This window comes from Lycium barbarum, chromosome 3 (assembly GCF_019175385.1).
Source record: "Lycium barbarum isolate Lr01 chromosome 3, ASM1917538v2, whole genome shotgun sequence".
NCBI lineage: Eukaryota > Viridiplantae > Streptophyta > Magnoliopsida > Solanales > Solanaceae > Lycium > Lycium barbarum.
The window spans coordinates 105,969,146-105,995,280 of NC_083339.1; the positions used below are offsets into that span (position 1 = coordinate 105,969,146).

A 26,135-nucleotide genomic window follows, 5' to 3' on the forward strand; every position below is an offset into this window, starting at 1 on the left:
TTTCATAAAAGGAGATAGAACAAAGCACATTTCACCAAAGTTATTTTTCACACATGATCTCCAGAAGAATGGTGATATTGATGTGCAACAAATCCGTTCAAGTGACAATCCTGCAGATTTGTTCACTAAATCTTTGCCAACTTCAACTCTTGAGAAGATGATATTCAAGATTGGAATGAGAAGACTCCGACATCTGAATCTTGGTTTTCGTCAGGGGGAGTGAAATACGCGTTGTACTCTTTTTTTCTTAACCAAGTTTTGTCCCATTGGGTTTTCTTGGTAAGGTTTTTAATGAGGCAGCTCTCAAAGCGTATTTCTAGATATGTGCACTCTTTTTCCTTCATTAGGACTTTTTCCCACAGGGTTTTTTTTTAATAAGGTTTTAACGAGGTACATCATCTATTAATGGACATCCAAGGGGGAGTGTTATAAATATCCCAAATTAGTGGATATCCATTAAGTTAGAAATATCTCAAAATATCCCAAAATATCTCAAAATATCCCATGTCCTGTTGCTTCTATAAATAGGATGCACAGATGCAATGTTGAAAGAGCAGAAGTAATATAATCTGATATCTCTCTACATATTCTCTCTACATATTTCTTCTGTGTATTTACTTCATAGTTTTTATTTTATAACATCGTTAAATAAAAGAAGTCAATATTCAAACATATAACATAACATGCATGTATTGATCTAGTTTATTATTAGGTGTGGGTAAATTTTTATGCAATATGCCGTATTGTTCTGGAACACTACAAACACCTCAATTATATGTTGATGTTATGATTGTTCGAATATCAATGAAGGATAAAATAGTTAAAACTTTCTCCTAATTAATGTTTATTAAAAAGCGCATCCAAAAGAAGAATTCTTTTATTATGTGTATCACACAACTGACATTAGTTGTGTGAGGGTTCTTTCTATCTAATAAAAGCCACATGTTTGTAAGACAAAAAGAAATTACACACAACTAGTGTCAGTTGTGAGATGCACATATGGCAAAAGAGAATCACATAGATAATTTGAGACGAATGTAGCACTTTAAGGCTATACTAAACCTAAACTAATAAACACATAACATGCGTCTCATTTACTTAGTTGTTTAATCGATAGATTTATAATTAAATAATATCATTCATCAATTTATCCTTTAAATAAAATACTTACTCTGTTCGCTTTTATTTGTCCACAATTGACTATGCATACCTCTTAAAATAAAATGTAGTGCATAATTTACCATGATGCCCACATAATTGGTGTATAATCTTCATGTACTTAGAAAATAATTTGGAATAAGTAATTAATGCTAAGGGTAAAATATAAAAAATAAATTATTTCTCTCTTGATATGCTAAAGTGGACAAGTAAAGTGCAAATTTATTTTTGATATACTCCCTCCTCTTCTAAATAAATGGTGTTTTAGGCTTTTCATTTTTATTTCAAAATAAGTGGTGCTTTAGGATTTCAAGAAGGAATTGATCTTATTCTTCTAAAACTATCTTTATTTATAGAATCAAGAATCATTAAGTAATTTTACTTTTTTTAGATATTTGATTAGGATAAGTTAATAAAATCACTCATAATTTTTTAGGTGTAAATAATTTCATAAACGGTATGTATAAGCTAAAAATACCACTTATTATGAAAGGGATGGAGTACCGGACAAGTAAAAGTGTGGGTAAATTTTTTGTTTTCCGCATTTGACTTCTTCTTTTTCATCTTTATTTGTGGGAGTGTAGAAATAGCCTATGACGATCAAAATGAAGGAAATACTACGATCCGTCGTTAGAATTGAAATAATAGAACCCAAACACTAAAGTTGAACTAATTCCAATGAAAATGAGAGTGTGAGAGCTGGAAAGATTGACCATAAATGGGCTGTCATCGCTTGGCTTTGATCGCATCACATTTTTCCTGTATCAAGCTCAATACTCATTTTTTTTTTTCCTACTTCCTGTTTTATTCTGAACCTTCCTCTTCACTTCCTCAAGCCTATCCCCATACGCTCTAGCTACTTCTTTGTTGGTGAGGTGGGGTGGTATAAACCCTTATAAAACCCCATCCAGCTATCCAATTCTAATTCATCCAACAACCTTGAAATATTAATAATTAAAGATGGCTTCTTCTTCTAAGTTTGTTCTTGTGATTTGTGTTATGGTTTGTGCTTTTGGTGTTGCAATAGGGGCCAAATTCGATGAAGAATTTGACATCACATGGGGTGAAGGCAAAGCAAATATACTCAACAATGGGGACCTCCTAACTCTCTCACTTGACAAAATATCTGGTTCAGGTTTTCAATCCAAGAATGAGTATCTATTTGGTAAAATTGACATGAAACTCAAACTTGTCCCTGGAAATTCTGCTGGCACTGTTAATGCTTACTATGTAAGTAACCCTTCTTCCTCAACATTTTCTTTAAATCATTTTTGAGTCCGGCACCAAAATGACACGTTTTTTTAGCCTGAAGACCAAAATAGCATGCCAAATTTTTTTTATATCCAAATGGGTTTTTCGTTACACGTGCAACGAAATGTGAAAAACATTAACGTCTTCCGTCAAAAAAAAAAAAGAAGCATTTCACCATCAGTATAACGAAATGGTGCTGAATCTTTATTTTATTATTTACTACATTTCGCCTAAAGCCCAACAAAATGTTGCTGAATCTTTATTTTATTATTTTTCTACATTTCGCCTGCCTTTATCCGAATGGTCTCTGTTGGTTAGTTTCCTTTGCGTTATGTGACTGCATTTCTAGAACTCTAAATTGCTCCCAGGGAGTAATGTATTCTGTGGATATTTTCTTCTGTTTATTTATGGTGAAGGTATTTTAAGTAAAAACTGTCATCATTAATGTTGTTAATGCCATGACTTGATGGTATTGAAATGCTCACCAGTATATATACATTGTTTTTGTAGTTGAGATATGCAACTGTTGATCTTGAGTTACATGCAAAATAAACTACATCAAATTGAAGCCAAGTACAATACTTTGAGCAGCTTGAAAATTTTGAATAGAGAAAACTTCCATGTAAATATTATTATGAACCATGGTGGAATAACCCAACCGGACACTTAAGCTACCTTGTTCGTGCTCCCATCTATAAAAGAAGAAAGAGTCTATCGTCTTCTTTCTTTTCAAATTCTAATACATTTAAGCTACCTTTTTTATTTAATGAAGGGAACTGTCCTTTTTGATTTAGTATTGTTAGAATCAACTAACTAAAAAAAAAAAAATTAACTAAGTGCACAATGTTAAAGGTATGGATCATCCCACAGTGACTGAACATCCCGATCCAAAAGAGTATTGTGTGTTAATACTCCAGCAGCAGCATTGATCCCAGGCTGTGTGGCATGGGAAGTTGACTGGACAGGACACGTGTTTAACTATACGCCGTGCGAATTTTGAATTTTGAATTTTGAGGCAGCACCCTTTGCATCACCGCATCCTTTGAGAGATGTGGATTTAGGGGAGTTTTAGAGGTAGGCGATGTGCAATATGATGAAGGGATCATCACTGCACTTATTGAGAGATGTATACTTTTCATATGCGCACTGGAGAATGTTTTGTGGATGTTTGTAAAGGTTGAAGTAGTTTAATGTTTTTTGTGAATATAGAACGGTTTGCATTGTTGGCAGGTGGGCAGTGGCAAAAGTAGCAGAATGCTGCCAATTTTTTTTGCAGAAAACTGACCTCATGAGGTCGGTTATTTTAATTTCATTTTCCAGATTTTAAAGAAACCGACCTCATGTAGTCGGTTGTGTTCATATCATTTTGCACATTTTAAAGAAACTGACCACATGGGATCTGTAGGCACAGAGCCTACAGATTCAATTTCAACAATCACGGGATGAGTTATGCAGCAGGCTGCCACCTGGCATAGAGCCTACAGTTGTGCCAATCCACAATTCATTCAATTGTTCACCTGTAGGCTCTATGCCAGGTGGCAGACTGCTGCATAACTCAGCCCGTGATTGTTGAAATTGAATCTGAAATTGAACAAGGAAAATCAACTATTCAAATGGTAAAACCAATATAACACTATTTTGTCAAAGCATATCTAAGTACAATTTCGAACTTGCACCCTATTCTCAAAATCTGAAAATGGAGTCGAAAGCAAAATTACAATGCAACTACAGTACTGCTAAAGAATCAAACAGAGCACACAAAGGTTCCGTTGATTGTATTCATATCATGGCAACAAACTAAATGCAGTTTTTTCTACTAACATAATCCCTTTTTGCAGGTTTTGAAATTGATGTTCTAAGAGAAAACAAAGTCACCAGTGCTACCTTTGTTGATGTTTATATCACTGATCCTATACTCATGCTACTGAGGGGTTGACAATAAATGGAGAATGGTTTGTGCCTTGTAGAAGATGGGGTAGAAATCAAATCTGAACTCAACAGGAATGGTAGCAGAGCATATCTTTTGAGAAGAAGTTTGATGCTGCAAATTACTGCTTGTCAAATAGGCTGCTATTTATAGTAGTTGAAAAACAGCAATGCAATGCAGTCATTCATCATTTTGTTGCTACAACAGTTGGTATGGAAATCAAGACTGCAGGATATATCACGGGTAATATTGGAAACTTTATGAATACCTGGTGTAATATTGCAGGACTTACAGCTGCTGCAGATAGCAGCAACTCACTTGTACTGTTGCTGGTCTTTCTCAGACATGCATCAGATCAATTTTGCTGGTTTTCACTAAGTACTGTGCAAAGTCACAAGGAAAGATGCAGAGCAAAAGTCCTGGTTTTGCTGGTTTTTTGAGAATTGCTACTGGAAGTACTAATAGATAGAAAGTGTAGTAACTCTAGTATGGATAAAAATTTAGTGGCAGCAGCAGGTTACACTTCAGGAATTTATTAGTGGACTTTGCTTAAAAAAAATGCAAGTTAGCTAAAGCAATGTGCCTATAAATTTGTTCTGATCCGTTTGGAGTTGATATGTGTAGCAACTCGAACAAAGAAAGAGACCTCTTTCAAAAGTTACAAAAAGAAGAACTAGCAATTGAACTAGCAATTAATATCATATTGTATAACAGAATGTTTTTTAACATATTGTAAACTATATCAGCCTTGAGTCCTACAGAACATCAGAATGGCGCTGAGGAAACTCAACCAATGAGTTATAACACATAAATAGCAAAGGGGATAGATTTCTAACTGAATGTTGCTCATAAATCACCAAAAGATTTTATGGGAATAAAGTGAAGGCACCAAACACTACTCAATGCGCCTTTCCCCATATAGATTTGACTCGTCCATCTATGGAAACTTGGCAAGCAATACTTTTACAATTCCTTTAATAGTTTGAGTTTGAAGTCATCATGCAAGTATCTCGTTCAGCTTTGTCTTCTATTTCCAAAAGGCTATACTCTTACCTGCTTTCTATTTATTTATTTTTTGAATTAGAAGTATTGCCTATTTTCTATTTAATTATTTTTTTGAACTGGAAGTCTTGCCTGCTTTCTATTTACTCCATCATAACAAATTAACCTCTTCTCTAAAATTCCAAAATACCATTTCCTATCATAACAATACTCTACACAAGTGGTCGCAATAACAGTAGTAGCAGCAGCAGAAATAGTACAGCAGTAAATTGTTCTAGCTTCTGCCCAAAGTTGCACAGCTTCTAGTCTCCAAGATCTATGAAAAGTTTGTGAGCTGAACACTTCACAACGCTTTACTCGAACTTTTTTGATGATAACAAGTCAAAATTCATACAAGGTCTTGAACAAGGTCACTAATTTGGTACATCAGAAATCATGTTATTTTTCTTTTTTTCTTTTGGCTTTGAGCTAATTTGGTAGAACTCACCTTGGATATCTTGAACAAGGTCACTAATACAAGCAGAACCAACACATAGTAGAAAAAGAAATTCAATTAAACTTACGTAGGACTGCTTAGCCCGTTCCTCAACCCATTTGTCTGGTTCTTGACTGTTTTTCTTCTTCTTCACGTGAGTGATTCTAAATGCCTCATCTTGAGGCAATATCCTCTTTTCTTTGAGTTCCTGCAAAAAGAATAATTGAGTAATTAATAAAGAAAATGAAATAAATTTATTATCCTACAATAGAACTAAAGGAAAAATACTAGCTCCTTCCTCACGGCCGCTTGGTTCTTAGCTCCACTAGTGTGTAGAGAGCCACCCTTTGTAGAATTTCTGGCCTTCTTCCCTGTTTCACTTTGTTTCTTAAATTCATCAGATGACCAGTACTACAATAGCTTGTAATAGGCCTCCGGCCGGATCCAATCAGGCTTCGCTTGGTCTTCACGAACCCTTCCTAATGCACCCTTTAGCAGCTGCCCTGCTTTCTTCTTGAAGTTTTGGGCGACATGAGTTTCATGTTCCGGGAGCCAGAAACACTTTCTCTACAATGAATAGTAATTAGTTTATTAATAATGAATCAATCAATATTATAGAAAACTAGCAAATCTACCCGCGCTTCGCGCGGTCATAAAAGAAATAACAATATGGCTAAATAATTGTGTTTTATAAAAGAAAATGTTATGATCGCAAATGGTAGGAGTTGTTTGAAACTGTAAATTGTGTCGTTTGTTCATTGTGTAAAGACCGAATCTTGAAACAAGTTCCACATTCTACAAAGGTTGTGGCATTGTAAGAACAGCAGCATAGTCAATTCGCCAATTTTTCTTGGGACTTTCAACAAGAGGAATTACAATCAGGAAGCGCTGAAATTACAAAGCCGAAGAAGTTCTTGATCTCCGTTGCATATCAAGTGGTGGAGAGCTGTGGCTCACAAAGAATCACTTAAGGTTTTTTCTTCATAGAGGGAGCTGTCGTGAATGATAAATTTGTCGATTGTTGTCTTTAAAGGTCTAAATCTCCTTTCAAATTAGCTTAGTTGATAACAAGCTTTAATTATATATACTTGCTTATTTTCCATTCCTTGAATCTACATCAACTTGTTTTGGTTTGAGGCTCAGTTGATTAATTATTGAAGAGTAGCAATTTAGTAAACGCGAAGTGTAGACATGCTATTTTGCTTGAATCGAAACATTAAAATACACTAAGCATAACGTTGAGATGAACCCTAAAGTCCTTTGTCAGCTAGCACCTCTCTAAAATAACTCAACTCGCCTATATTTCGTTCATGAATCATAAAAACCTTCAGCGATCAAAGAATATCTAGCAACAGTAAACTCAAAAGGAAAACACCCTTACCCATTATTTGAATAAAAAATAATAAATTCATATACCTTAAAGGTTAAATAGATCTGTCTCTTCTGGTCTGGTTCCATCTTGCCCCAAGTTGGCGAGTCCGTGAAACAACCCTGTACAACCTCTTTAACCTTAGTATAAGAGGTAAGTAATGCATCGCCTTAAAAGCAACTCTCTTCCCGCTACGAGCTCGCTTAAAACGAGCTTTTCCATAAAACTTACAAGATTCTAGACCGACGTCATCCTTATAGTATAACATGCATCCATTTTCACAACAATCAATTCTGTAGGACGAGAGTCCTAACTTTGACACCAATCTCTTTGTCTTGTTGTAGTTAACAGGTATTTGTAGATTCGGGTCAACTAATTCACGTATAAGGCTAATCACAGCATCCATTGCCCCTTGAGGAACATTCCAATCTTCTTTGATACTTATTAATCTAACAGCAATAGACAATTGAGAGTGGGGACTCCCGTCACACAAAGGCCAACTAGCATCTTTCAACTGTTCAAAAAAATGACTAGCTTCCTCATTAGGATCTTCTTCAACATGGTTACCGGATTCAAAATCGGAATGCATCCCATAAGCATCCTGAATCATGTCGTGCATTCTATAATTTTGGACATCAGGTTCCGTTGCCCTACTACTTTCACCAACAACAAAGTTTTGAAATCCTCCCAAACTAGTATCCGTTTCTCCATGACTAGTCCATACTGTATAATTTAATTGAAAGCCGTGAGTATAGAGATGAAGCCTAACAGTCTCTGGTGTCTCATAATTCCTACATGCACATTTCTCACAAGGACACCTAACCAAGCCTTCGATTGTAAAAGGTTCAAGTGTCATTGCATATTCAACAAAGGCAACGACACCGTCCATAAATTCTTGCCTCATCCCTCTCTATCGTCATTTGTTCTAGTATACATCCAACTACGAGATTCCATCTACATAAATTACACAAGTTTTGAAATTGTTAATACACAAATTCAATGTTTAATTTAAACATTAAAATATATCACACAGAATGGAATTTGTAGAAGTGGTGTGACATACTTCTTGTTTTGGGTTGCTGCTAAATGCTTTAAATCCTATAGGAAGAGAACATGGTGGTAATTTTTACTAACTCAGTTTTTTGTTTTGCAGGTCTTTGCTATGCAAGGGAACACATAAACACCAAATGGGGTGAAAGTTGGAGAGATGCTTGTATCACTAATCTTAGTGTCAGTCAAGTCACAGATCGAAGTAGGTGGGTGCTGCATCAAAGATAAATAACGAGAGAACCAAACCACAAACAATGGGTGCAATCATTCAAACCAAGAAGGAGTCATTTTTATATTCAAACCAAGAAGGAAAACAATTAGTTTATTCTCTAACCTGCAAACTTAGATAAATAAGTCAAGATGTGGTGGGTGATATAGTACATTTTTATATTTAAAACATTTATTTTAACTTCAATAAAATAACCATACTTACCACAATATCCTTCTTTTAAGTTCTATGGATGCTACCCTAAGCCTGCTTCTAAAAACAACAAATTATCGGACAAATGAAAGCTTAAAAGCTACTTCACCCAACCATCTCTGCTAGCATACATCAACAAAGCACTAAAACCAAGAGTTCAAAGTGGAGCAAAATTGAGTGAGTTGAAACGAGTAATTTACCATTTGATAAATAAACATGATGTGCCATATATTGGAAAGTAAACAAAGAGCATATTAAGCAATGAGAAATAAGAAAGAGTAGTACGAAGTACTAACCTTAACTGTTCGATAGAGTAGTACGACACTATCCAAACAAGCTAAGTTCGCACATTAAACGTGACTAAATCTACCGATGCTAATTTGTAGCCACCAGGTGTAGTATCTGAGAATGGAAAGTAAATCGAATGTCCATCAAATTATTACCCCTTCACAGAAATTAACAAATTTACCAACTTTCCATTTTAATCAATTAAAATCTTCATAACATAATTAAAACCTAATGTTAATTGAATGGGGGCTGTCATTAATAGACCTTAATCTTCAGAACAGAGTTAAAACCTAACCCTAGAACTATAACCTAATCCTAAAAGAAGAGGAAGTTGTCAAGAATAAATACCTTAAATGGCTAGGAACTGAATAACAATCTCATAGAAATTTCACATTAATCTACTTGAGGAATCAAGAATGGAAAGTCGATCCCGAAATCAGCAAATTGACTCAACAAAGCAGTGGAACTGAATCCCTAAAAACGGAGATGGAGAGGAGAAAAATAAGCGGTACTATATGGTAATGAATAAGGGGGGCATGTATGTATGTTTGTATATTTAGGAGAAGGAAAACGACATATGTTTAAAAACTCTGACAAATCACAAAAACTGTTGGAAAACCGACCAAAAAGGAAAAAAAAATACCTCGGTTGGACGGTGGACGGCGCCGGCGATGGCGACGGCGGGAACTGGGCTACGGACGGCGGGCAATGTGCGATGGGCGGCGATGGCTGAAATCGAGGCAATGAAAAGAGGGGGAAATGAAAAATGGGGAAAAGTGGTGTTAGCTATGTGATATTAATTTGATTTAGCGACCTCATGACGTCGGTTACCGTAATTTAATTATTTTTATTTTAAAATGTTCCGACCTCGTGTGGTCGGTAATTGAAAAATTATTTTTAGATTTGTTTTAGTTATGCATTCCGATCATATGAGGTCGCCCAATTAAATATATATTTAATTTTTTTAAAATATTTATCGACCTCGTGTAATCGGTATTGTTTAGCATGACAACTTTGCGACCTATTGAGGTCAGTCATGTGTTTTGTGGAATTTATTATTAAATTACCGACTTCAGGAAGTCGGTCTTTTAAAGAAAAAAATTATAAAATTAAAAGCATGCTTATACCGACCTTATGAGGTCGCTTTTTTTTCCGACCTCACTGAGGTCGGTTTTAGTAGGTCGTTTTTCAACAGTTTTTTAGTAGTGAGAGAAGAAGATGAAGAAAGAGAAAATATTTTGTGAAATGAAGTTGTGGAGGTTTAATTTAATTTTCCACATTTCATTTCCTACATGGCATTAAAAAATGACATGGAATCCAACGTGTAGTTGGTTGTATTACACGCATTGTGAGTGGGCTTAAAAAGTGTTTAAAATGCTCTGTTTAAAAGAGTAGAGGGGTTTAGTTGGCAAACTCATAAGTACGAACACCGAAATGACAAAACTGGATAAGTACATGGGTCTTAAAAACTATTCCGCCTTATTTATTATTCTTAATTTTTTTATTATCTTATTTTTTAACTCTTCCTTCTTTCTTTTCTTCATCTTTCCAAAACTTATTTTCTTCAAAAGAACTCAGCAGACCCGTCGGATCCCCACCTCCTCCTCCTACGAAATCTGCCGCCGCCACCACCTCTAACGACATCTGCCACCGCCTCCAAAAACTGTACCAACCTTTATCACCTTCTACACCAACTTTGGATCCAAAATTTTACTATGATTAGAACCACCAGTTTCTCCTCCACTTCTGATGACACCTAGACATCCACTAGCTTTATTTTCACGATTACCACCGGTGGCTCTACCTTCACCACCTCTCATGACGTTTGACAACCATCAGATTTATTCCCAACACCTCGTATCATCTCTGGTCAACTGCTAAAGATATGTCCATGACCACAACCCAGGGCATTACAGTGTCAATAGAAGATATGCATCATTTAAGAAAATTGATTTCTGTTTATAATAGCAACATATTTGCGCTATTATAACTAATTAGTTGTCAATTCCTAGCTCCTTTCATTTACTTGATTCAATATGAAAAAATGCCATGCAAAAGACAAAAAGTGAATTACAAAAAAGGGGGAAAATATTGATTTATAGTGTATTTCTAGGTATGTTCAGTGTATGTCGGGTGTATGTGATATGTATCACTGGATACAATGACATACACACGACATACAAAATACATACAACGTCGTTGCATTATATTATTGAAAGTGCGTAATTGATTTCATTTACTAGTTTGAAGCTTTTGAGTGAAATAGAATCACTGGTGGAGTGCAGTTCACTATTGGTGGTTCTGAAATTGTCGTCGTCGTCTTTTTTTTTTTTACTGTATGAGAATGGTGTCTTCCTTGTTATGGTGAATGAGTGGTGGTCATGGTATTTTCTGGTGTTGGTATGGTGGTTTCTGATGGCAATTTGGTGGTTGAGCAATGGGAGACTAGGATTTGTGGGAAGAGAAAATAGGAAAAAAGATGATTGAAAGAAATATAAGATAAGAAAAGAAGATCTTCGAAATCTCTAATTCCGTGAGATTTGTTAGAGGTTGTATATGTTTTGTTATAAAATTATTGCTAGTTTTTGAAAGTGTGGTTCTTTCTTTAAAGAATACTTGGGACTATATGACAAGTTGGAACAGTATATAGCATAAGATAGCTTGAGTTTAGGATAATGGCATCAGGTAGTCCGCACCCATGTTTCAGGCTATATATTTATATCTTATAACCAGATTTCCCCCAACTTTAAATAGCTTTAAATTTTCAAATTCCTTCTCTCTTCTCATGTAATGTGAGAGCTCCAACAGGTGTACGATGCCTTGTTCAATCTTGGCTCATGTAAATAGTAACTAGCAGTTTTGTAGAGGATAGCTAAGGCAGTATGGTTAAGTGGTAGATGAGGATGTTTTCTGTTATTTGGATTAAGCTGACTGTGGCAGTTAGCTTGTTTTATAATTTTCATTCGGGTGATTAATACAATGTTGGTTACCTAAAAAAAATTCCTTCTTTGTCTGCTTCCAGTCTTTAAAACAAAATGCATATTGCACTATTTCCCTGCACACTCTAACAAGCCTGAAACGAAATGCATATGGCATTATTTCCCTTTACACTCTAACAAGCTTGATTTTATAAGTAGGAACGCTGAAGGGATTATTATAAATTTTGGTCCTATAGGAACACTATATGATGAACTTGTCTAATTTGACTAGTACAAATTTTCGTCTTTTCTCTCTTCTGAAAGTTTTATCCAATTACTTTTGTTAAATCTATCAAATTTTCTTCTTAAATCTCTCTAGAATTATACTCAAATACCCCGTGTCTATCTTCTAACCGTTGAAAACATCTTAAGAAGCTAGAATATCAATTTTGGAGGTGTTTGAAGATGATTTGAGGCGAATTTGAGTGGAACTTCAAATTTAAACTCAAGGTTGAAGAAGCCTCCATGTGTGTATCCCCCACTGTATCCCGTGTATATGCTCGTGTATATCACACTGTATATCTGTGCATTTTTGTATATCATGTATATATGTGTAAATCTGTGTGATATACACTGACATACATGGTATACATCGTGATATATCTATATCTATATATATAGAATACTATGTGTACTTATTAATGTATATCAGCATGTATTGCACTCGTTTATTTGATATACATTATGCTAGTGTACATACAATGTATATCATTATATATATCACATATTTTGAGCTGAAATTGGTATCCATTATCGTATTTAATCAACAGAGGGACTGTCCGCTACTAAAAAAATTGGGATTTTCGACCAAAAGTTTTGAGCACACGAGGTCGAAAAAGCCTTTATTTCGACCATTTTTTCGACCACACGCGTAGGTCGCTAATAGGTCGGTCGAATTTTTTTTTTTCGACCACACGTGGTCGCAATCACATTCTATCGAAATTAAGGGAAAGTTATTTTCGACCACATGTGGTCGAAAAAATATTTTTATATTAAATTATATATTTAAATTTTTCGACTACGTGTGGTCGAAAACACTATTTATATTTAAATATAAAAAATTATTTTCACAATTTCGACCACAGGTGGTCGAAATTGTAAATTGGGCCTAGATTTTCGACCACACGTGGTCAAAATTGTATTTTTCTGGGTACAATTTCGACCACATGTGGTCAAAATTGTGAAATATTTGGGCTGATTTTCGACCACCTGTGGTCGAAAATCTGGAATATTTTTTCCAGCATTTGCCTGTTTTTGACATCCCACATGACAATTTTCAAATAACCAAATTCATCAACCAAACCAGACATCCAATTCATCAACAATGCAACACAACAACCATAAACAATGTTCAAACACTTGAACACCTAAACATTGTCCATTCAAACACTTAAACATCATAAACTACGTTCAAACACTTAAACATCTTAAAATTAAAAGTACTTGTAGTTCAAATTAAAACTACATTCAAACCCTTAAACATAATATACATATCCATTTAAAGTGATCACATCTTTCTTCTCACTTGGGACAAACAAATCACTGCTTGGATCAAAGTGAGAACCTTTCTTTCCGGGGCTTCTACTCCACTGTCATTATGAATTCAAGTTAAAAAGAATATGTTGCCAATTCAAACTTAGGAACTTTAAAGATGCTAGTATGAATTACTCACCAGATAGAAAGGATATGCAAGCAAGAGGAAGGGTAGAGTAAACCTCAATTTCTTTGTGGCATCATCTAGACTCTTGTATATCTTCTCAGGTAACTGGGAAAGCAAATGAACAGCCAAAAGTCAAGGAGGACAGAACAGGCAAATAGTTTTGAGATAATGGTCAAAAATACACTGAACTATCACTTTTTTGGAGTTTCATACCCCAACTATCTTCCCTTCCCTTTTCCTACCTGATCTATGTACACACCTTGAAGCTACGCCCCCAAGCTGACTAGGCCATTTTGAGAAGCAAAAATTAGGTTTGAGAAAAAAGCAAAAGAAACAATGGTCAAAAATATCATTTTTTTTTTCACGAGTTTCAAACCCTAACTATCAATTGTTTCATTTTTCTAATTGAACTATCACTATCTACATATTAAAAACTACCTCGAAGCTGACTAGACCAATTATCAGTTTCCATGAAAGGGGAACAACTGATAATTGAGACGTGAAACTCGCGAAAAAGTGACAGTCTAGATGACCATTATCGCAAAGAAAAATCAAAACATTGTAAGAAAATTAGGAAGATAGATTACCAATCATGACCAAGAACAAACAAAGCCCAAAACATAGTGCTTTGAGCAAACCAATAAAGAGGCCAAACAAGCCAATTATTGAAATAAGCAGCTGTAGCAGCCAGCCCAAAGACAATAACAGCATCTCTCACAACATAACTCATAGACTTCCATGGATTCTTAACCCAACAATGCTTAGGAATAGTTGCCCTAATATCAGACAACTTAAATGGTGGTGGTGCCCCAGGGTCAAAGAATTCACCATTATTATTGTTGTTGTTTGTTTTCTCAGTTTGTTTATTATCTACTTCTCCCACTGTTTGGATCCTAAGAGCACATAAATAAAGAACCAAAATAAATAAATAGCACATAAAATAAATAAAGAGCACATAAATAAAGAACCAAAATAAATAAATAGCACATAAATAAAGAATCAAAATAGTCCCAAAAAAAGGGACCAAAACAGCCCAAAAAATAACATTCAATTTCAATTCAAAATCCAAAAAAAGAATAACATAATATAAACCCTAAAACAAATATTGAACACTAAATAAAGTTATCAAATCTACTAAATATAGAAGGTAATGTAGCTAATAACATGAGATTGTTATGCATTGGTAAGTGTTCATGACGTTGGAAAAAAAAAACGTACCTGCAAAAAAATGGGCTGCGCCGCCGACGGTGGACTGACGGTGGTCGGAAGGCGGTGGGTTGAGGGTCTGGGCTGGTGAGGCGGTGGGCTGGTGGTGTGGGTAGAGAGGAGAGGGAGAGAGGTGGTGTGTGTGGGTAGAGAGAGGAGAGGGAGAGAGGAAAGAGAGAGAAAAAAAACTTTCAATCGAAAAGTAAAGACCAGCACGTGGTCGAAATTATATTTTCATTTTAAAAAATCGACCCGTGTGGTCGAAATCCTACTGAAAATAAAATAAAAATTAAATTCTTAATTTTTCGACCGCGCGTGGTCGATTTTTTTTTGACCAAAAATGTGGTCGAAATTTTTGATCGAAAAAGCCCTTTTTTTCAGTAGTGGTCCATCTTGCTGTAACAAAGCAAGCTAAAGAACGAATCTAATGAAAATTTAGGTCTCTGTCCGCTTGGAAGATTATTCTTTCCTCCTCTGTGAAAGAAGGCAAAAAAGGACTGAATTGAAAAATAAGGATATATTTTAATAGAATATTGGGTTTAATTAGATAGATTTTAAGTGAAAGAAAAATGGAAGAGAGATTTAAGGGGAGGGAATGAAAGAGAGGGAAAATGTAGGAGAGAGACGCGGATGGAACAAAGAGAAAGAATGGAGGAGAGAGACACGAATGGAATGAAAGAGGAAAAATAGAGAGATTTAGGGAGACGACTGTTGTATGCCATTTCTTTTAGGATTAATTTGCTAAATAAAATATTTAGTTAAACACATGTCAATACCACTTCTTTAAATATGGTCATTAGGGCCTTGATTTTGTATTTTTAGGAAAAAAAACTCTTAAATATTATATTGATTTTGTGTATTCAAACGATTAGTTGGCAAATACGTTAACCAAGCTAGCACTCAGGTCATGTAATCAAGTATATGTGGCAATTGGGAGCCTGTGATCTAGATGCTCTAATTTGAGCGAGAGTGTCATGAATGTCCAAATTCATTGTACATAATTTGTCTGAATTGCTCTTTGTATATTATTTAGAAGATCATTTAAATTAAATATGTCTTGTAAAAAGGACATGTTGCCTTATTAGAGTAGACTGGAGGCTCCCGTATATTGAATCACTTTGTATTAAGTCTCAATCGTTAAGAAAATTAGTTTTCTCTCCTCCCTCCTTACTCTCTCACAAGAAAAGAAAGATTCCTCAGCGTATTCGAGGGAGGGTAGGTTGTAGTACTACAAAATGTATTAGAGAAGTGAGAGCTCTAGCTTGGTTCAGAATTTTGATTCTATCCTTGCTATACAAGACTAAAATTGTTGATTCATTTTTTTTTTTTTTTAGATTCAACAAATTTGAATTAGAGAACTCTGTTGTATAAGCTTTCCAAATGCCAATATCTAAATACTCAGACAAAGTAGTGAGCTACATTACGTTACAGACAATTTTGTTTGTTGGACCTAGACATGTTGTATGCAAATGAAATTATAGTATTATTGGATCTTTTGTTGATACATATTAATTAATTTCCTTTAGATATCTCATATTCAATACATGCAATCATTCTTTTGAATAAGAATTAACCAATTTAATCAGGAGACTGATAGATATTTGTTCTGTTATTTGTTAATTAACATGCAATATTCAATGTTTCTTGCAGTATAGACTATAAAAAAAACAAGCACATAGGCCCTGAATCTTGATCTTCTCGTTAAGGATTTAGTCAAGTTGATTTACAACTATAACAAGCAAGAGAACAAAAGAGAGAATGAAAAGGACAAATAAAATTTAGGAATCATGTAAAATCATCCAGAAATGCAACTGCGGATATTTGATATTACTCTAAAACAATTTGATTTGTGATATTGCTAGCATTCCAGTAGTTTCTACACGGATTTAGAGGGTGGTTGGGTGAACTTTATAAGTTGGTCAAATTAGCTTATAAATGTTTTGTTGTCTATTTATCTGTTAGATAAATTTAGAAGTACTTATAAGGTAAGTAGCATCGATGTCAACCAAAAGTCATAAGTTGATCATCCTTCAACTCATGATTTTTTAGCTTATAAGCATTTTTAATTCGAGAATTTTACAATTTCATCCCTAGTATCTTTTCATTTTTCTTTTCTCGGACTACTTCATGCTTTTTATAGACTTTTGCATGACTTATCCGCTTCCGTTATTTCTTTTTTGGTACTTCTTTTAACTGCTTGTTTTTGTGCCGAGGGTCTACTGGAATCAGGCTCTCTACCTCTCAAGATAGGGGTAAGGTCTACGCACGCTCTACCCTCCCCTGACCCCACTTTGTGAGATTTTACTGGGTATGTTATTGTTGTAATATTTTCCTCGTTTAGATACCTTTTAATTCATAACTTTTGCAAATAACTTTAAGGATATAAATTGTTCATCATCATTTTTATCAAATACATCAACCGTTTATTATCAGTTTTGTAATTTCTATTAAAACACGCAATTATTTATTTATAAAATCAACAATACTTTATAATTTTCATCACTTAATATTTATCAGTTACTTTCAATCAGCTAATCCCAACGAGCTCTTAGCTGTAAGATGCGTGTTAGGTTGTGATTCATGATTGTTTATTACCAGCCTAATTTGCTCCTACTTAGGAATTCTACTTAAGTAGAATTGACATATGCAGTTTTATATATCATGACCCAAAATTTTCTAAGCCGCGATGACACCTACACCCACCCCATAGAACTATTTCTATATTCTTAATCCATTTCTATTATTACCATGCATAAAGTAAGCGTAATAGGTGATAAGTTATAAAAGACATCACGAATTTACATAAGTGGGGAAAATACAATCAAATACCCCAAAATTTTGGTGATATTAGTCAAGAGCACCTAACCTGAAAATAAATACAAGAATTTTGACACCACACGGTCTAGACATAGAAAAACAGCTAAATAAAGAAAAGAGTCAGAGTCCGATGCAGCGAATCAGCCAGCAGCTCACCTCAAAAATTCCAAATGACAGACCTCTCATTGCCTCTTCGAAATCAACTAGCACTCACATATAGACCTGCACATAAAAGTGCGGCAAGTGTAGTATGAGTATGGCAAGCACATGTACTAAGCAAGTCTCATGACTATCCCAACGAAGTAGTGGAGAGGGTTGGTGTTGAACATGCTTTCTTCTAACACTTTAACAAGTGTTAATCTCAATAGTTATGCATAAATAAAATTAACAAACAACAGGAATAATAACTCCATAGTTAAATCTCATAAATCAACAGCTAAAACAGATTAGCACATTTCAACTCAGAGTCCTGTAATAAGCTCAACAACCTTAACAATATCATATATAAAATGGAATATAATGATATTCAATGGCCATGTATATGCAACCAGTATACACACTAACTCCAATGGGGGGTTTTGGGAGCCATGAATACAGGCATAAAGGTATAGCATGCTATAGCACATACAGAAAATCAACAACATCAAAAGGCATCAAGCACAAAAGGGTTTTAAAGAGGAATGAAACAGCTTACCTTGCATATGGAGAACAGTTGACCTAGACAACCGATTTATAGAACTGTCATAACAATACATCAAGGTCTCGATTCAACATGAAACAAACACATTCAGAGAGGATTCAATAAATGCACAACTCAAACAAATAAGAGGTCATACATTTGGTGAAGAAAGTAACAAAATTGCAACAAAGAGAAGAGAAGCATAACTAGTACGGTTAGAGCAGAGGGAAGTGGAATTGATCAATGATTCTGGGTGCAAATTAGCTCAAGTTTTTCATGAAGTTGAAGTTGATAACAATCTCCGGCTAGCTCATCATTTTTGCACCGGCGGCGTAGAGAAAGAAACAAAGTGGAAGGGAGAGAATAAGTGAGAATTTAGGGCAACAAATTCTGATGGGTTCAACTTTCCTAATGTTTTTTTTAGGACAATTGATATATTTTGTTTCTTTTTTATTTTTCTCTTTTTGGGTTGGACCCCATTTGGGCATGCCTTTGTTGGACTCTGTTTTGTTTGATTTCATATAAATAAAAAAGACAAACTTATTCAAATGACTACCTTATTATAACTTCCTACCATTTGTAGTTACCTTTTTAAATATTATCATTTGTAGCTACATTTTAGTAAAATAGTGTATGTTTTCGCATGTATTTGTTGCCAACAAATACATGAGAACACGGTAAAAAAAACAGGATCCTTGATTTTAGCCTTTAACGGTGGAGCTATTAAATTAGATATTAATATTTTTTTTTGATGTATTTTAGTGATTTTTTTTTCTTGCTTTGATGTATTTCAGTGATTTTTTTTTTATGTATTTCAGTGATTTATTTTTTGTTTTGCCATAATGTATTTCCGTGTCTTTTTTTTTTATGTAATTCAGTGATTTTTTTTTATGTATTTTACTAATTTTTTTTTTATGTATTTCAATGGTTTTTTTTGATGTATTTCAAATACACTGTGTACATTCCAACTACATATGAAGCCAAATATATTCAAATTTTTGTGTATTTGAATGGATTTCAACAAATACATTCAAATACAAAGACAAAAATTAACAAAATACACTAAGAAATACACTCAAAAAATACAAAGACACTGTGCATTTGTGAGATGTAGATTTTTTAATGTATTTGTATTTGGCTTTTAACAAATACACACGGTCAGATCTGAGACACTACCAACACCAAAAACCCTAATCTCTCCACCACCATCAAAATCCTACTCTAAAACACCACCACCACGTAAAACCCAAATATGAGACACCACCACCATAAAAAAAAAACCCTAACCTTTCCACCACTAAAAAATTGACCCAAGAAAAATGCAATTGCCTTGAAGAGTTTCCTGAGAATGCTAGAAAGTAAAAATATTGTTAGGAACTTGACTTATTCATGAAATTAATGTGGAGAAGGGAAAGTTCTTTTCAAAATATATTTTGACGAGAAAAATGGTCCCTGAAAGTCGGTTTTCGGTCTCAAAATGTCAATAGCGACGGGATAAGTCTGGTCGCCACCCGTCGCAATAGGCTCCGCCGCTAAAGGTCAATAGGGACGAGATTTAAATACTGGTCCTTAAATCTCTTTTACGACGTGCAGAAGTTATGGTCCCTAAAACAATATAAGGACCATGTTTTCTGGTCCTTAAACAGATAGATCACTAGTGCCTTAAAATTTCACGACAAGCTCAACTGGTCCTCAAAAGTCTTTTACAACCAAAAATCTGGTCCTTAAATAGGTTAAGGACTGATGCAATCTGGTCCTTAAAGGTGTATTTGCACAGAAAATGTGGCACCTAATAAACCATGCTCTTTTCTCGTCACATGTTTCTAAGATATTATACCATTTCTAATTACTATATATAGATAATCAAATGCATATAAACAAAATTATCAATATCATTAATTAAAAGTATGGATTAACATTCCACAAGTAGTATTGTTTACAAAAATATAGTCACAAGACTATTTACACAACTCAATAGCCAAAAGAATAAGTTTATAATAAAAGGTTTTGCCAAACAATCCTATCAAACCGATAATAAATTTGTCAACTTGTTCAAAGTATTCAAACTTGCATCTTGACTTGTAAATGGAAGTCCCCAAATCCTGTAAAACGTACAAAATAAGATTTAATAAGAAAAAACATTATGCGCACAACCAAATCACACTATATTTTTGTATTGATAACAAAAAAGAGATTGCATTCTAGATTTTAGGTTCCTAGTTACTCTTCCATCTACTTGGACCGAAATATATTGGTATCACACTAGTGCATTGAACAACTAAATTGGCCCAAACGATTCAACATCATTCAAACTATTGTTAGAGGGATATTTATATGCACCATAAATTCTTTCTGAAAAGTATCCACCAGGTTTTGAAGGTTATCAATAATTTTGGATGAGATGAACCTAGAAAATTGAGACTTTGGTTTGGCAAGAACTTTTTTAAAAGTAGCAGGAACTATTGAATGAATACCAAGTAGCTGAACACGAGTTGCATTTTCAGGATGCAGTTAGTTTATCTGTTAAAATCACAAATCCCAATCAACATGTCTTCATCACCACCACCACCCCCCGGAACACTATTCCTCCCCCAAGCAGGACCCAAGCCAAACCAAAATATATGGAGAGCAGGGTGTTCATTCTTTGTAACCCAAGGAAAGATAAAATGGATAACATACCAATGAAAAATAAAGGTAAAACCTGAGAATGGGACGATGGCACTGCTTGTTTCTGCATCACCGGCTTAGCTTTGGATGAAGGCTCAACTTGTTTTGATATCACCTTTGACATTCCAGCTTGTAGTGTTTCCTTTTTCTGTACCAACGATTGGCTCGGAAGAAAAGGTTGCAACTTTGAAGGGATTGGCTTATGCAAAGCAGGCATAGTGCTCTTGACACCTGGTGTCAAAACCCTATTATCGTGCTGTTGGGAGGCATTGCTTTTGGCCCTAAAGGACGACTAGGTCCACTCCCTTTACTGCTACCAACTTATTTCCTGGATCCTAATGCTAGTTGAGGCTGTTTACTAACAGAAACTGATTTCTGAGTCAATAGCTTCTGTTGCATTTGGATACTTCTGGGTAGAGGATTCCGTACTTCACAATCATTTAGCAGCTTTCTTCTAGTATTGCTTAAAGATTGTTGCTGCTTGGTTCTAAAGCTACTCGTGCATTTTCAATATAACCAAAAAACTTGAATAAGTTTTCTTAATTAATAAATTTACGCCCTGAGCCAGTAAATAAACAACCAGATTAGCTATGATAGAAACTGCACCAGAATTAGCGATAAAGGCTTTATGAGGTAAATAGCCTTTTGATAGAGCAAGAAGATAAGCATTATCGGATAATAGAAATGAGTAATCTCTTGTACTTTTTAACATCTGAACCATTGTTTACAACTGAAAGAATTCATATGGCAAAAACGTATTTTTAAAAAAGACATCAGCAAAATATAGAGATGAAATCATTAGTAAAACAGAATTAAGAGAAGGAGTACAATTAATTTTCACTAATTAATTCAGTACCCCAATTAGTGACTTTTGGTGCATTGTTGCTGCCTGCTGGTACCAGATTTTGATCCTGCGTGTTTCGATGCGGAGCTCTTATTGTTCGGCAAGAATAGAAGAGATGTGTAAGAAATATAATGTATGTCAGTTACATCAATGGAAAGGTACATATGTGCCATTCAATATCATTGGGTCCAATGAAGATGACAACAATTAACGATGCAACATTGGCATGTCATATGAGAAATTACAAATTTTTCATAGTGCAAAAGTGGAAGCTAAAGCTGTGGTCTTAGTATGTAACTACTAGAGTGGACTTTACTAATACAGTGATGATGCCTTACAAACCTTCAAGAAAATATAAATTTACAACACTAAACTGAAGCAGCGACATCTTTATATGAACTAGTTTTCGGGTACGCACTTCACACGTGTAACCCATGTTACTGATTATATAATTTTTACACATATTATTAACTAATATGTGTAAGTTATTTTTGTTTTTTTCAAAAAGTGTTTGTTTGAAGTTTCTTAGTTTGCCTCATTATAGCTGTGGCACACCAACTTCACTTCCAAGTGAGTGCACCGAGTCCATGAAGTTGAATGGTTTTGGCAAGGGTAATAATGTGATGAGAAATTTCTAAAGGCCAGAGGACTATTTATTAGCTCGAAGTTATGTTTAAAAAAAGGAAATGGAAAAGATAATGGCTAGCCCTATTAAATCTAACAATAGTGTTGTAAGATCAAAATCAATGCATGAGATTAACTACAATTAAAGGCTGAAATTACAAATACAAAGAAACAAAAAAAAAACATTCGTTACAGCAAGAGCCAATGGCGGTAGGCTAGTAACAAATATAGAGAAATTCCAAGACAATTGGTCATTCTTTTTTCGCTTTTGTACCTTGATAATGGAAATTGAAGCAAAATCTAATGTATTAAAGAGTCGATATTTGAGCATACACAAATTAAAAAGCTTGAAAAGAAAGTTAACAAAAGCAACTTTTCAACTATGCAGGTAGAGAAGTCTCATCGTAATTTTAATCTCTACATATAAGTATAAACCTAAGATACCGAGCTCCAATGTTCCAGTAATTAATTGTTGTCTATCCCCTGACCACATTAGCTGACCTCAAACTTTTCGCCACAAACTGTGACATTGTTTCACCAGTTTAGAGTTTCTCAAGTCTTCTACACACAAGAAATGTAGCACATAAAAATATTTCGATGAAAATGATTTTGGAAGAGATCAATTTATAGGGCAAAATTTGCAGGCTTGAATATGAGAAGTCACATAAAAGTCTGAAAGACCAAGTATTAAAGCAAGAACATAAAGATTATACATCAAAGGAATACACATTCATTGATACATTAAGCACACACCTCTGTTATTTTAAAAGTAAAGAGCACCTGCACTTAATTTTTCTTACTGTCACAATGCACTACTCATTTTGGGACCACTTGAAATGGGGAATATTTCCATTTTCATCATCACAAGAGAGGGAGCACACACATCATATACATAATCACTTGCCTGCACCCATTTCACATTCATATATGGATACACACTTATAGATAGGCACTGGATATAGGGTAAATATCAATTGTATCTTCGGCACCCTTGCCACTAGTATTTTTTTCCCCTACAAATGTGTCTCTGTCTCCTGGAAGAAATATGTAAGCTTATATTCCTTCAAAGCACACAGGAACTACTGTTCATCAATATAAACAAAATAGCAGTAACATTCTATTGGAAAGGAATAACCAGGAGACTCTTGAGTGTAGGAACCTTAATCATCACCATAAGTAACAAAAGAAGACAGTTTGATAAAGTTACTACTACTATGTAACTACGTGTAAACTTCAAGCAATAAAAAGATAGGTAAAGATAGAAAAAAGGAAGAAGAAGGGTAGTGAGGTGAATTAGAGCCGGGAAGAACAAAAGAGGAAAGAAGAGAATAAACTTCTCAACAATTCTTTGACCTCATAATGTAAAATTGTAAATTTGTTAGCTCAGAACATCTCTTTTATAACTTTTCTATCACTCCTATTGATTAACTAGCTATCTGTTTGTGGACTCTAATTCTCTTTGTTTCATCATTGTCCCCTTGTAGTAAAAACACAATTAGAATATAGTATACAAAGCCAAAGCCATCTCAAGGTTTGGACTCAATAGCATAAGTAACAATCCTAATTACCTTTGTCAATTTTTGTTGGTTTTTTCCTTTCAGTTGTTCTCCCACATAACATTGCAAGAAGACTTGCAACTTTTTTGTGGAAGCTCCTTGATTTTGAAGCATTAAGTTCACATGGCTAGCTTTTTCTATTACTGTATATTCACACCTTCAAGCACAACCCCACTGCTGCTGCTGAATCCACCTCGCCGTATTCTTAGACCTCACATAAACCATTTAGCAAGCCCTATAAAACAAAACGCTATAACATATGCAGAATATAAAAACATATTTTAAGTGCCAAAGCACCAAACTTCCATTGACAGGATAAATCAAAACATGCGTAGAGGAAATCGCAAAATTCTAATTTCTAAAAAGACCCTAAACCATGTATACCCACTTCAAAATCAATGTCATAATCTCAAATATAACCCTAACTCGTAAAATAATACCCACTTGAAGAATTAGCATTTTAATAGAAAAAATAACCCTAATTCAGGAATAAACACCATTTGAAAATCAATCCATCTACAAATATTCTAATATTAAATATCACCTATACCCCTATTTGAAAGATCAAATGGGTGACAACACAAAATGAAAAGGAACAGTCGGATTGGGCATAAGCACAGAACGCACTGGACATTAGATTAGAACAGATCGACAGTGTCTGTACATAGCTTCAAACTCGTCTGTGTAATTTATACGAGAGAGAGAGAAAGAAGAAGAAGAAGCATGAGATATCGATCAAACTTTTCAGTAAGAATGAGGAGAATCGGAAGTAGAAGAGACGACGGTGGCAGGCGGGACCAAATGCTTGTGGAGAAGCTCGGAGGAGCGCTGTTAGAATTGCTCGTCTGTTAGAAGTGTTTAGAGCTTAGGGTTTTTGAGACATAGAGATGTTCACTTTTCAGAATATTTTTTTTCTTCAAATTAATGATTGAAGTGTTTCCTATACTTTATTCTTTATTTATGCCATTCTTTAAAAGAGTCAAATTTAAGTGACGCTTTGTCTCACTTAATTTAGAATATTAGGGACAAGTTACTTTCATATCTACGGACCATATTTAGCCCCTTCGTTATTTAAAAGAGAATCGGGGACCAAGAAAATTTGTCGTCCTTATAAATATACATTTAGGGACCAGATTTTTAACCCGTCGCTAAATGTTGGTCGCTAATAAGCCTTTTTCTTGTAGTGATATGTCACATGTGGATGACAATTGACAAATAAATCATCCGTACCAAATCTAAGATTTCCTAGTTGTAGTATTTAAGTTTGGACCTTCTAGGGTGAGCACAGAGGGAGAGGGAGAGGGGGAGGGAGAAGAGAGAGAGAGGGGCGGCGGAGAGAGAGGGGTGAGCATGGAGGGAGAAAGAGAAGAGAAGAGGGGCGGCGCGCCCTGGTGGTGGTGGTTGAGAGAAGGGGAGAGGGATTTTTTAGGGTTTTGAGAAATGAAAAATTTGAAATGGGTAGTGATTGGAAAAAAAGAAAGACATATGTGTTTAGGTATGTATTTTTGATATAGCTACCATTTGTAATTTAGAAAAGTTAATTAGCTACTAAATATAATTAAATAAAAGGGTAGTTAATATTAACAATTAGGTCTTAAAAGAAGCTACAATGAGTAAAAAATCCTAAATAAAATGCCCATTTGGGCGAAATTTCTTTAGCCATGACTCATGGGTGACTCACAAGGTCCATAAAATTGCCTGGAATAATTTCTCATCGGGCATGCATCACTCTACTTGGAGTCATTTCCCCTTAGGCAACTAGCCAAATAACATCGCTTCGCTGGAACAATTTCTCATCAATCCATAACCATATACAATTTGTGTCACCAAATGAATCAAGTATAATATCCATGAGATATCATATGAACTTATGAATTTGAATCAATAAAATAAACCTGTCCGCCAGACCACCACCTTATGATTCATCACAAAATGTAAGCCTAAATGTTCATATAAAAGCACGAATATTATATGCATACAGGAAGGCATATGTACTTAACAAATAATGCATTTAGGAACCTTTTCATTTATCACAAGTGTACGAGTTATCCGGAGAGATGTATGAACACGTGATAAATTAATCATGATAATCCTATTTTTACATAGTTGAAGCATGCTTCAACATTCATGGATTTTATCAATCAATCACACAAGTTATAAGAT

General features: G+C 34.7%; 4 protein-coding genes across 28 annotated transcripts; 1 reads left to right on the top strand and 3 right to left on the bottom strand.

Moving 5' to 3' along the window:
* The first annotated feature begins 1,951 nt into the window (after window positions 1-1,951).
* Window positions 1,952-4,387, top strand: LOC132631716 (probable xyloglucan endotransglucosylase/hydrolase protein 25). Of its 4 annotated transcripts, XM_060347400.1 has the most exons (3): window positions 1,952-2,388; window positions 3,640-3,702; window positions 4,248-4,361. In XM_060347400.1, exons 1-2 carry the CDS (start codon window positions 2,119-2,121, stop codon window positions 3,691-3,693), a joined length of 324 nt encoding a protein of 107 aa, XP_060203383.1. In that variant the 5' UTR covers window positions 1,952-2,118; the 3' UTR covers window positions 3,694-3,702; window positions 4,248-4,361. The 4 variants fall into 4 exon arrangements, with proteins under 4 accessions (XP_060203383.1, XP_060203387.1, XP_060203385.1 ...); XM_060347404.1 differs by lacking the exons at window positions 3,640-3,702; window positions 4,248-4,361 and adding an exon at window positions 3,262-3,505 and having other exon boundaries at window positions 1,955-2,388; XM_060347402.1 differs by lacking the exons at window positions 3,640-3,702; window positions 4,248-4,361 and adding an exon at window positions 2,920-3,151 and having other exon boundaries at window positions 1,956-2,388.
* On the bottom strand, window positions 3,877-9,820 carry LOC132631715 (uncharacterized). 14 transcript variants are annotated; one of them, XR_009579033.1, is made up of 7 exons: window positions 9,585-9,777; window positions 9,290-9,415; window positions 8,950-9,055; window positions 7,230-8,136; window positions 6,102-6,380; window positions 5,902-6,021; window positions 3,877-3,990 (listed from the first exon to the last, which is right to left on the bottom strand). XR_009579033.1 is itself a non-coding variant. In XM_060347399.1 (3 exons), the coding sequence occupies exon 2, from the start codon at window positions 8,084-8,086 to the stop codon at window positions 7,238-7,240; it is 849 nt and encodes a 282-aa protein (XP_060203382.1). In that variant the 5' UTR covers window positions 8,087-8,136; window positions 9,585-9,777; the 3' UTR covers window positions 5,017-6,380; window positions 7,230-7,237. The 14 variants fall into 14 exon arrangements, 1 of the variants encoding a protein (XP_060203382.1); XR_009579034.1 differs by lacking the exon at window positions 3,877-3,990 and adding an exon at window positions 5,017-5,654 and having other exon boundaries at window positions 9,585-9,778; XR_009579025.1 differs by having other exon boundaries at window positions 5,902-6,380; window positions 9,585-9,773.
* A 3,413-nt stretch (window positions 9,821-13,233) lies between these two features.
* On the bottom strand, window positions 13,234-19,408 carry LOC132631717 (omega-3 fatty acid desaturase, chloroplastic-like). 8 transcript variants are annotated; one of them, XR_009579041.1, is made up of 5 exons: window positions 18,489-19,408; window positions 17,759-17,824; window positions 14,798-17,651; window positions 13,592-13,684; window positions 13,234-13,508 (listed from the first exon to the last, which is right to left on the bottom strand). XR_009579041.1 is itself a non-coding variant. In XM_060347406.1 (4 exons), the coding sequence occupies exons 2-4, from the start codon at window positions 17,786-17,788 to the stop codon at window positions 13,395-13,397; spliced, it is 237 nt and encodes a 78-aa protein (XP_060203389.1). In that variant the 5' UTR covers window positions 17,789-17,824; window positions 18,489-18,792; the 3' UTR covers window positions 13,234-13,394. The 8 variants fall into 8 exon arrangements, 2 of the variants coding, with proteins under 2 accessions (XP_060203389.1, XP_060203388.1); XR_009579039.1 differs by having other exon boundaries at window positions 18,297-19,396; XR_009579037.1 differs by adding an exon at window positions 14,167-14,472 and having other exon boundaries at window positions 14,798-17,824; window positions 18,297-19,387.
* A 763-nt stretch (window positions 19,409-20,171) lies between these two features.
* On the bottom strand, window positions 20,172-24,900 carry LOC132631718 (uncharacterized). Of its 2 annotated transcripts, XR_009579042.1 has the most exons (4): window positions 24,600-24,900; window positions 23,985-24,207; window positions 20,961-21,859; window positions 20,172-20,383 (listed from the first exon to the last, which is right to left on the bottom strand). XR_009579042.1 is itself a non-coding variant. In XM_060347407.1 (2 exons), exons 1-2 carry the CDS (start codon window positions 21,163-21,165, stop codon window positions 20,240-20,242), a joined length of 327 nt encoding a protein of 108 aa, XP_060203390.1. In that variant the 5' UTR covers window positions 21,166-22,455; the 3' UTR covers window positions 20,172-20,239. The 2 variants fall into 2 exon arrangements, 1 of the variants encoding a protein (XP_060203390.1); XM_060347407.1 differs by lacking the exons at window positions 23,985-24,207; window positions 24,600-24,900 and having other exon boundaries at window positions 20,983-22,455.
* Between the last annotated feature and the right edge of the window lie 1,235 nt (window positions 24,901-26,135).

Excerpts from the sequence above, each read along its gene's own strand:
- LOC132631716 (XM_060347400.1), top strand. The coding sequence starts at position 2,119 with ATGGCTTCTTCTTCTAAGTTTGTTCTTGTGATTTGTGTTATGGTTTGT. Across the intron at positions 2,389-3,639 it reads GCACTGTTAATGCTTACTAT|GTGGGCAGTGGCAAAAGTAG; the intron begins GTAAGTAACCCT and ends CATTGTTGGCAG.
- LOC132631715 (XM_060347399.1), bottom strand. The coding sequence starts at position 8,086 with ATGAGGCAAGAATTTATGGACGGTGTCGTTGCCTTTGTTGAATATGCA.
- LOC132631717 (XM_060347406.1), bottom strand. The coding sequence starts at position 17,788 with ATGAGAGGTCTGTCATTTGGAATTTTTGAG. Across the intron at positions 13,685-17,758 it reads TGTCATTTGGAATTTTTGAG|TTACCTGAGAAGATATACAA; the intron begins GTGAGCTGCTGG and ends TTGCTTTCCCAG. Across the intron at positions 13,509-13,591 it reads TTGCATATCCTTTCTATCTG|TGGAGTAGAAGCCCCGGAAA; the intron begins GTGAGTAATTCA and ends TCATAATGACAG.
- LOC132631718 (XM_060347407.1), bottom strand. The coding sequence starts at position 21,165 with ATGCCTGCTTTGCATAAGCCAATCCCTTCAAAGTTGCAACCTTTTCTT. Across the intron at positions 20,384-20,982 it reads TGCCATCGTCCCATTCTCAG|GATTTGGGGACTTCCATTTA; the intron begins GTTTTACCTTTA and ends TACGTTTTACAG.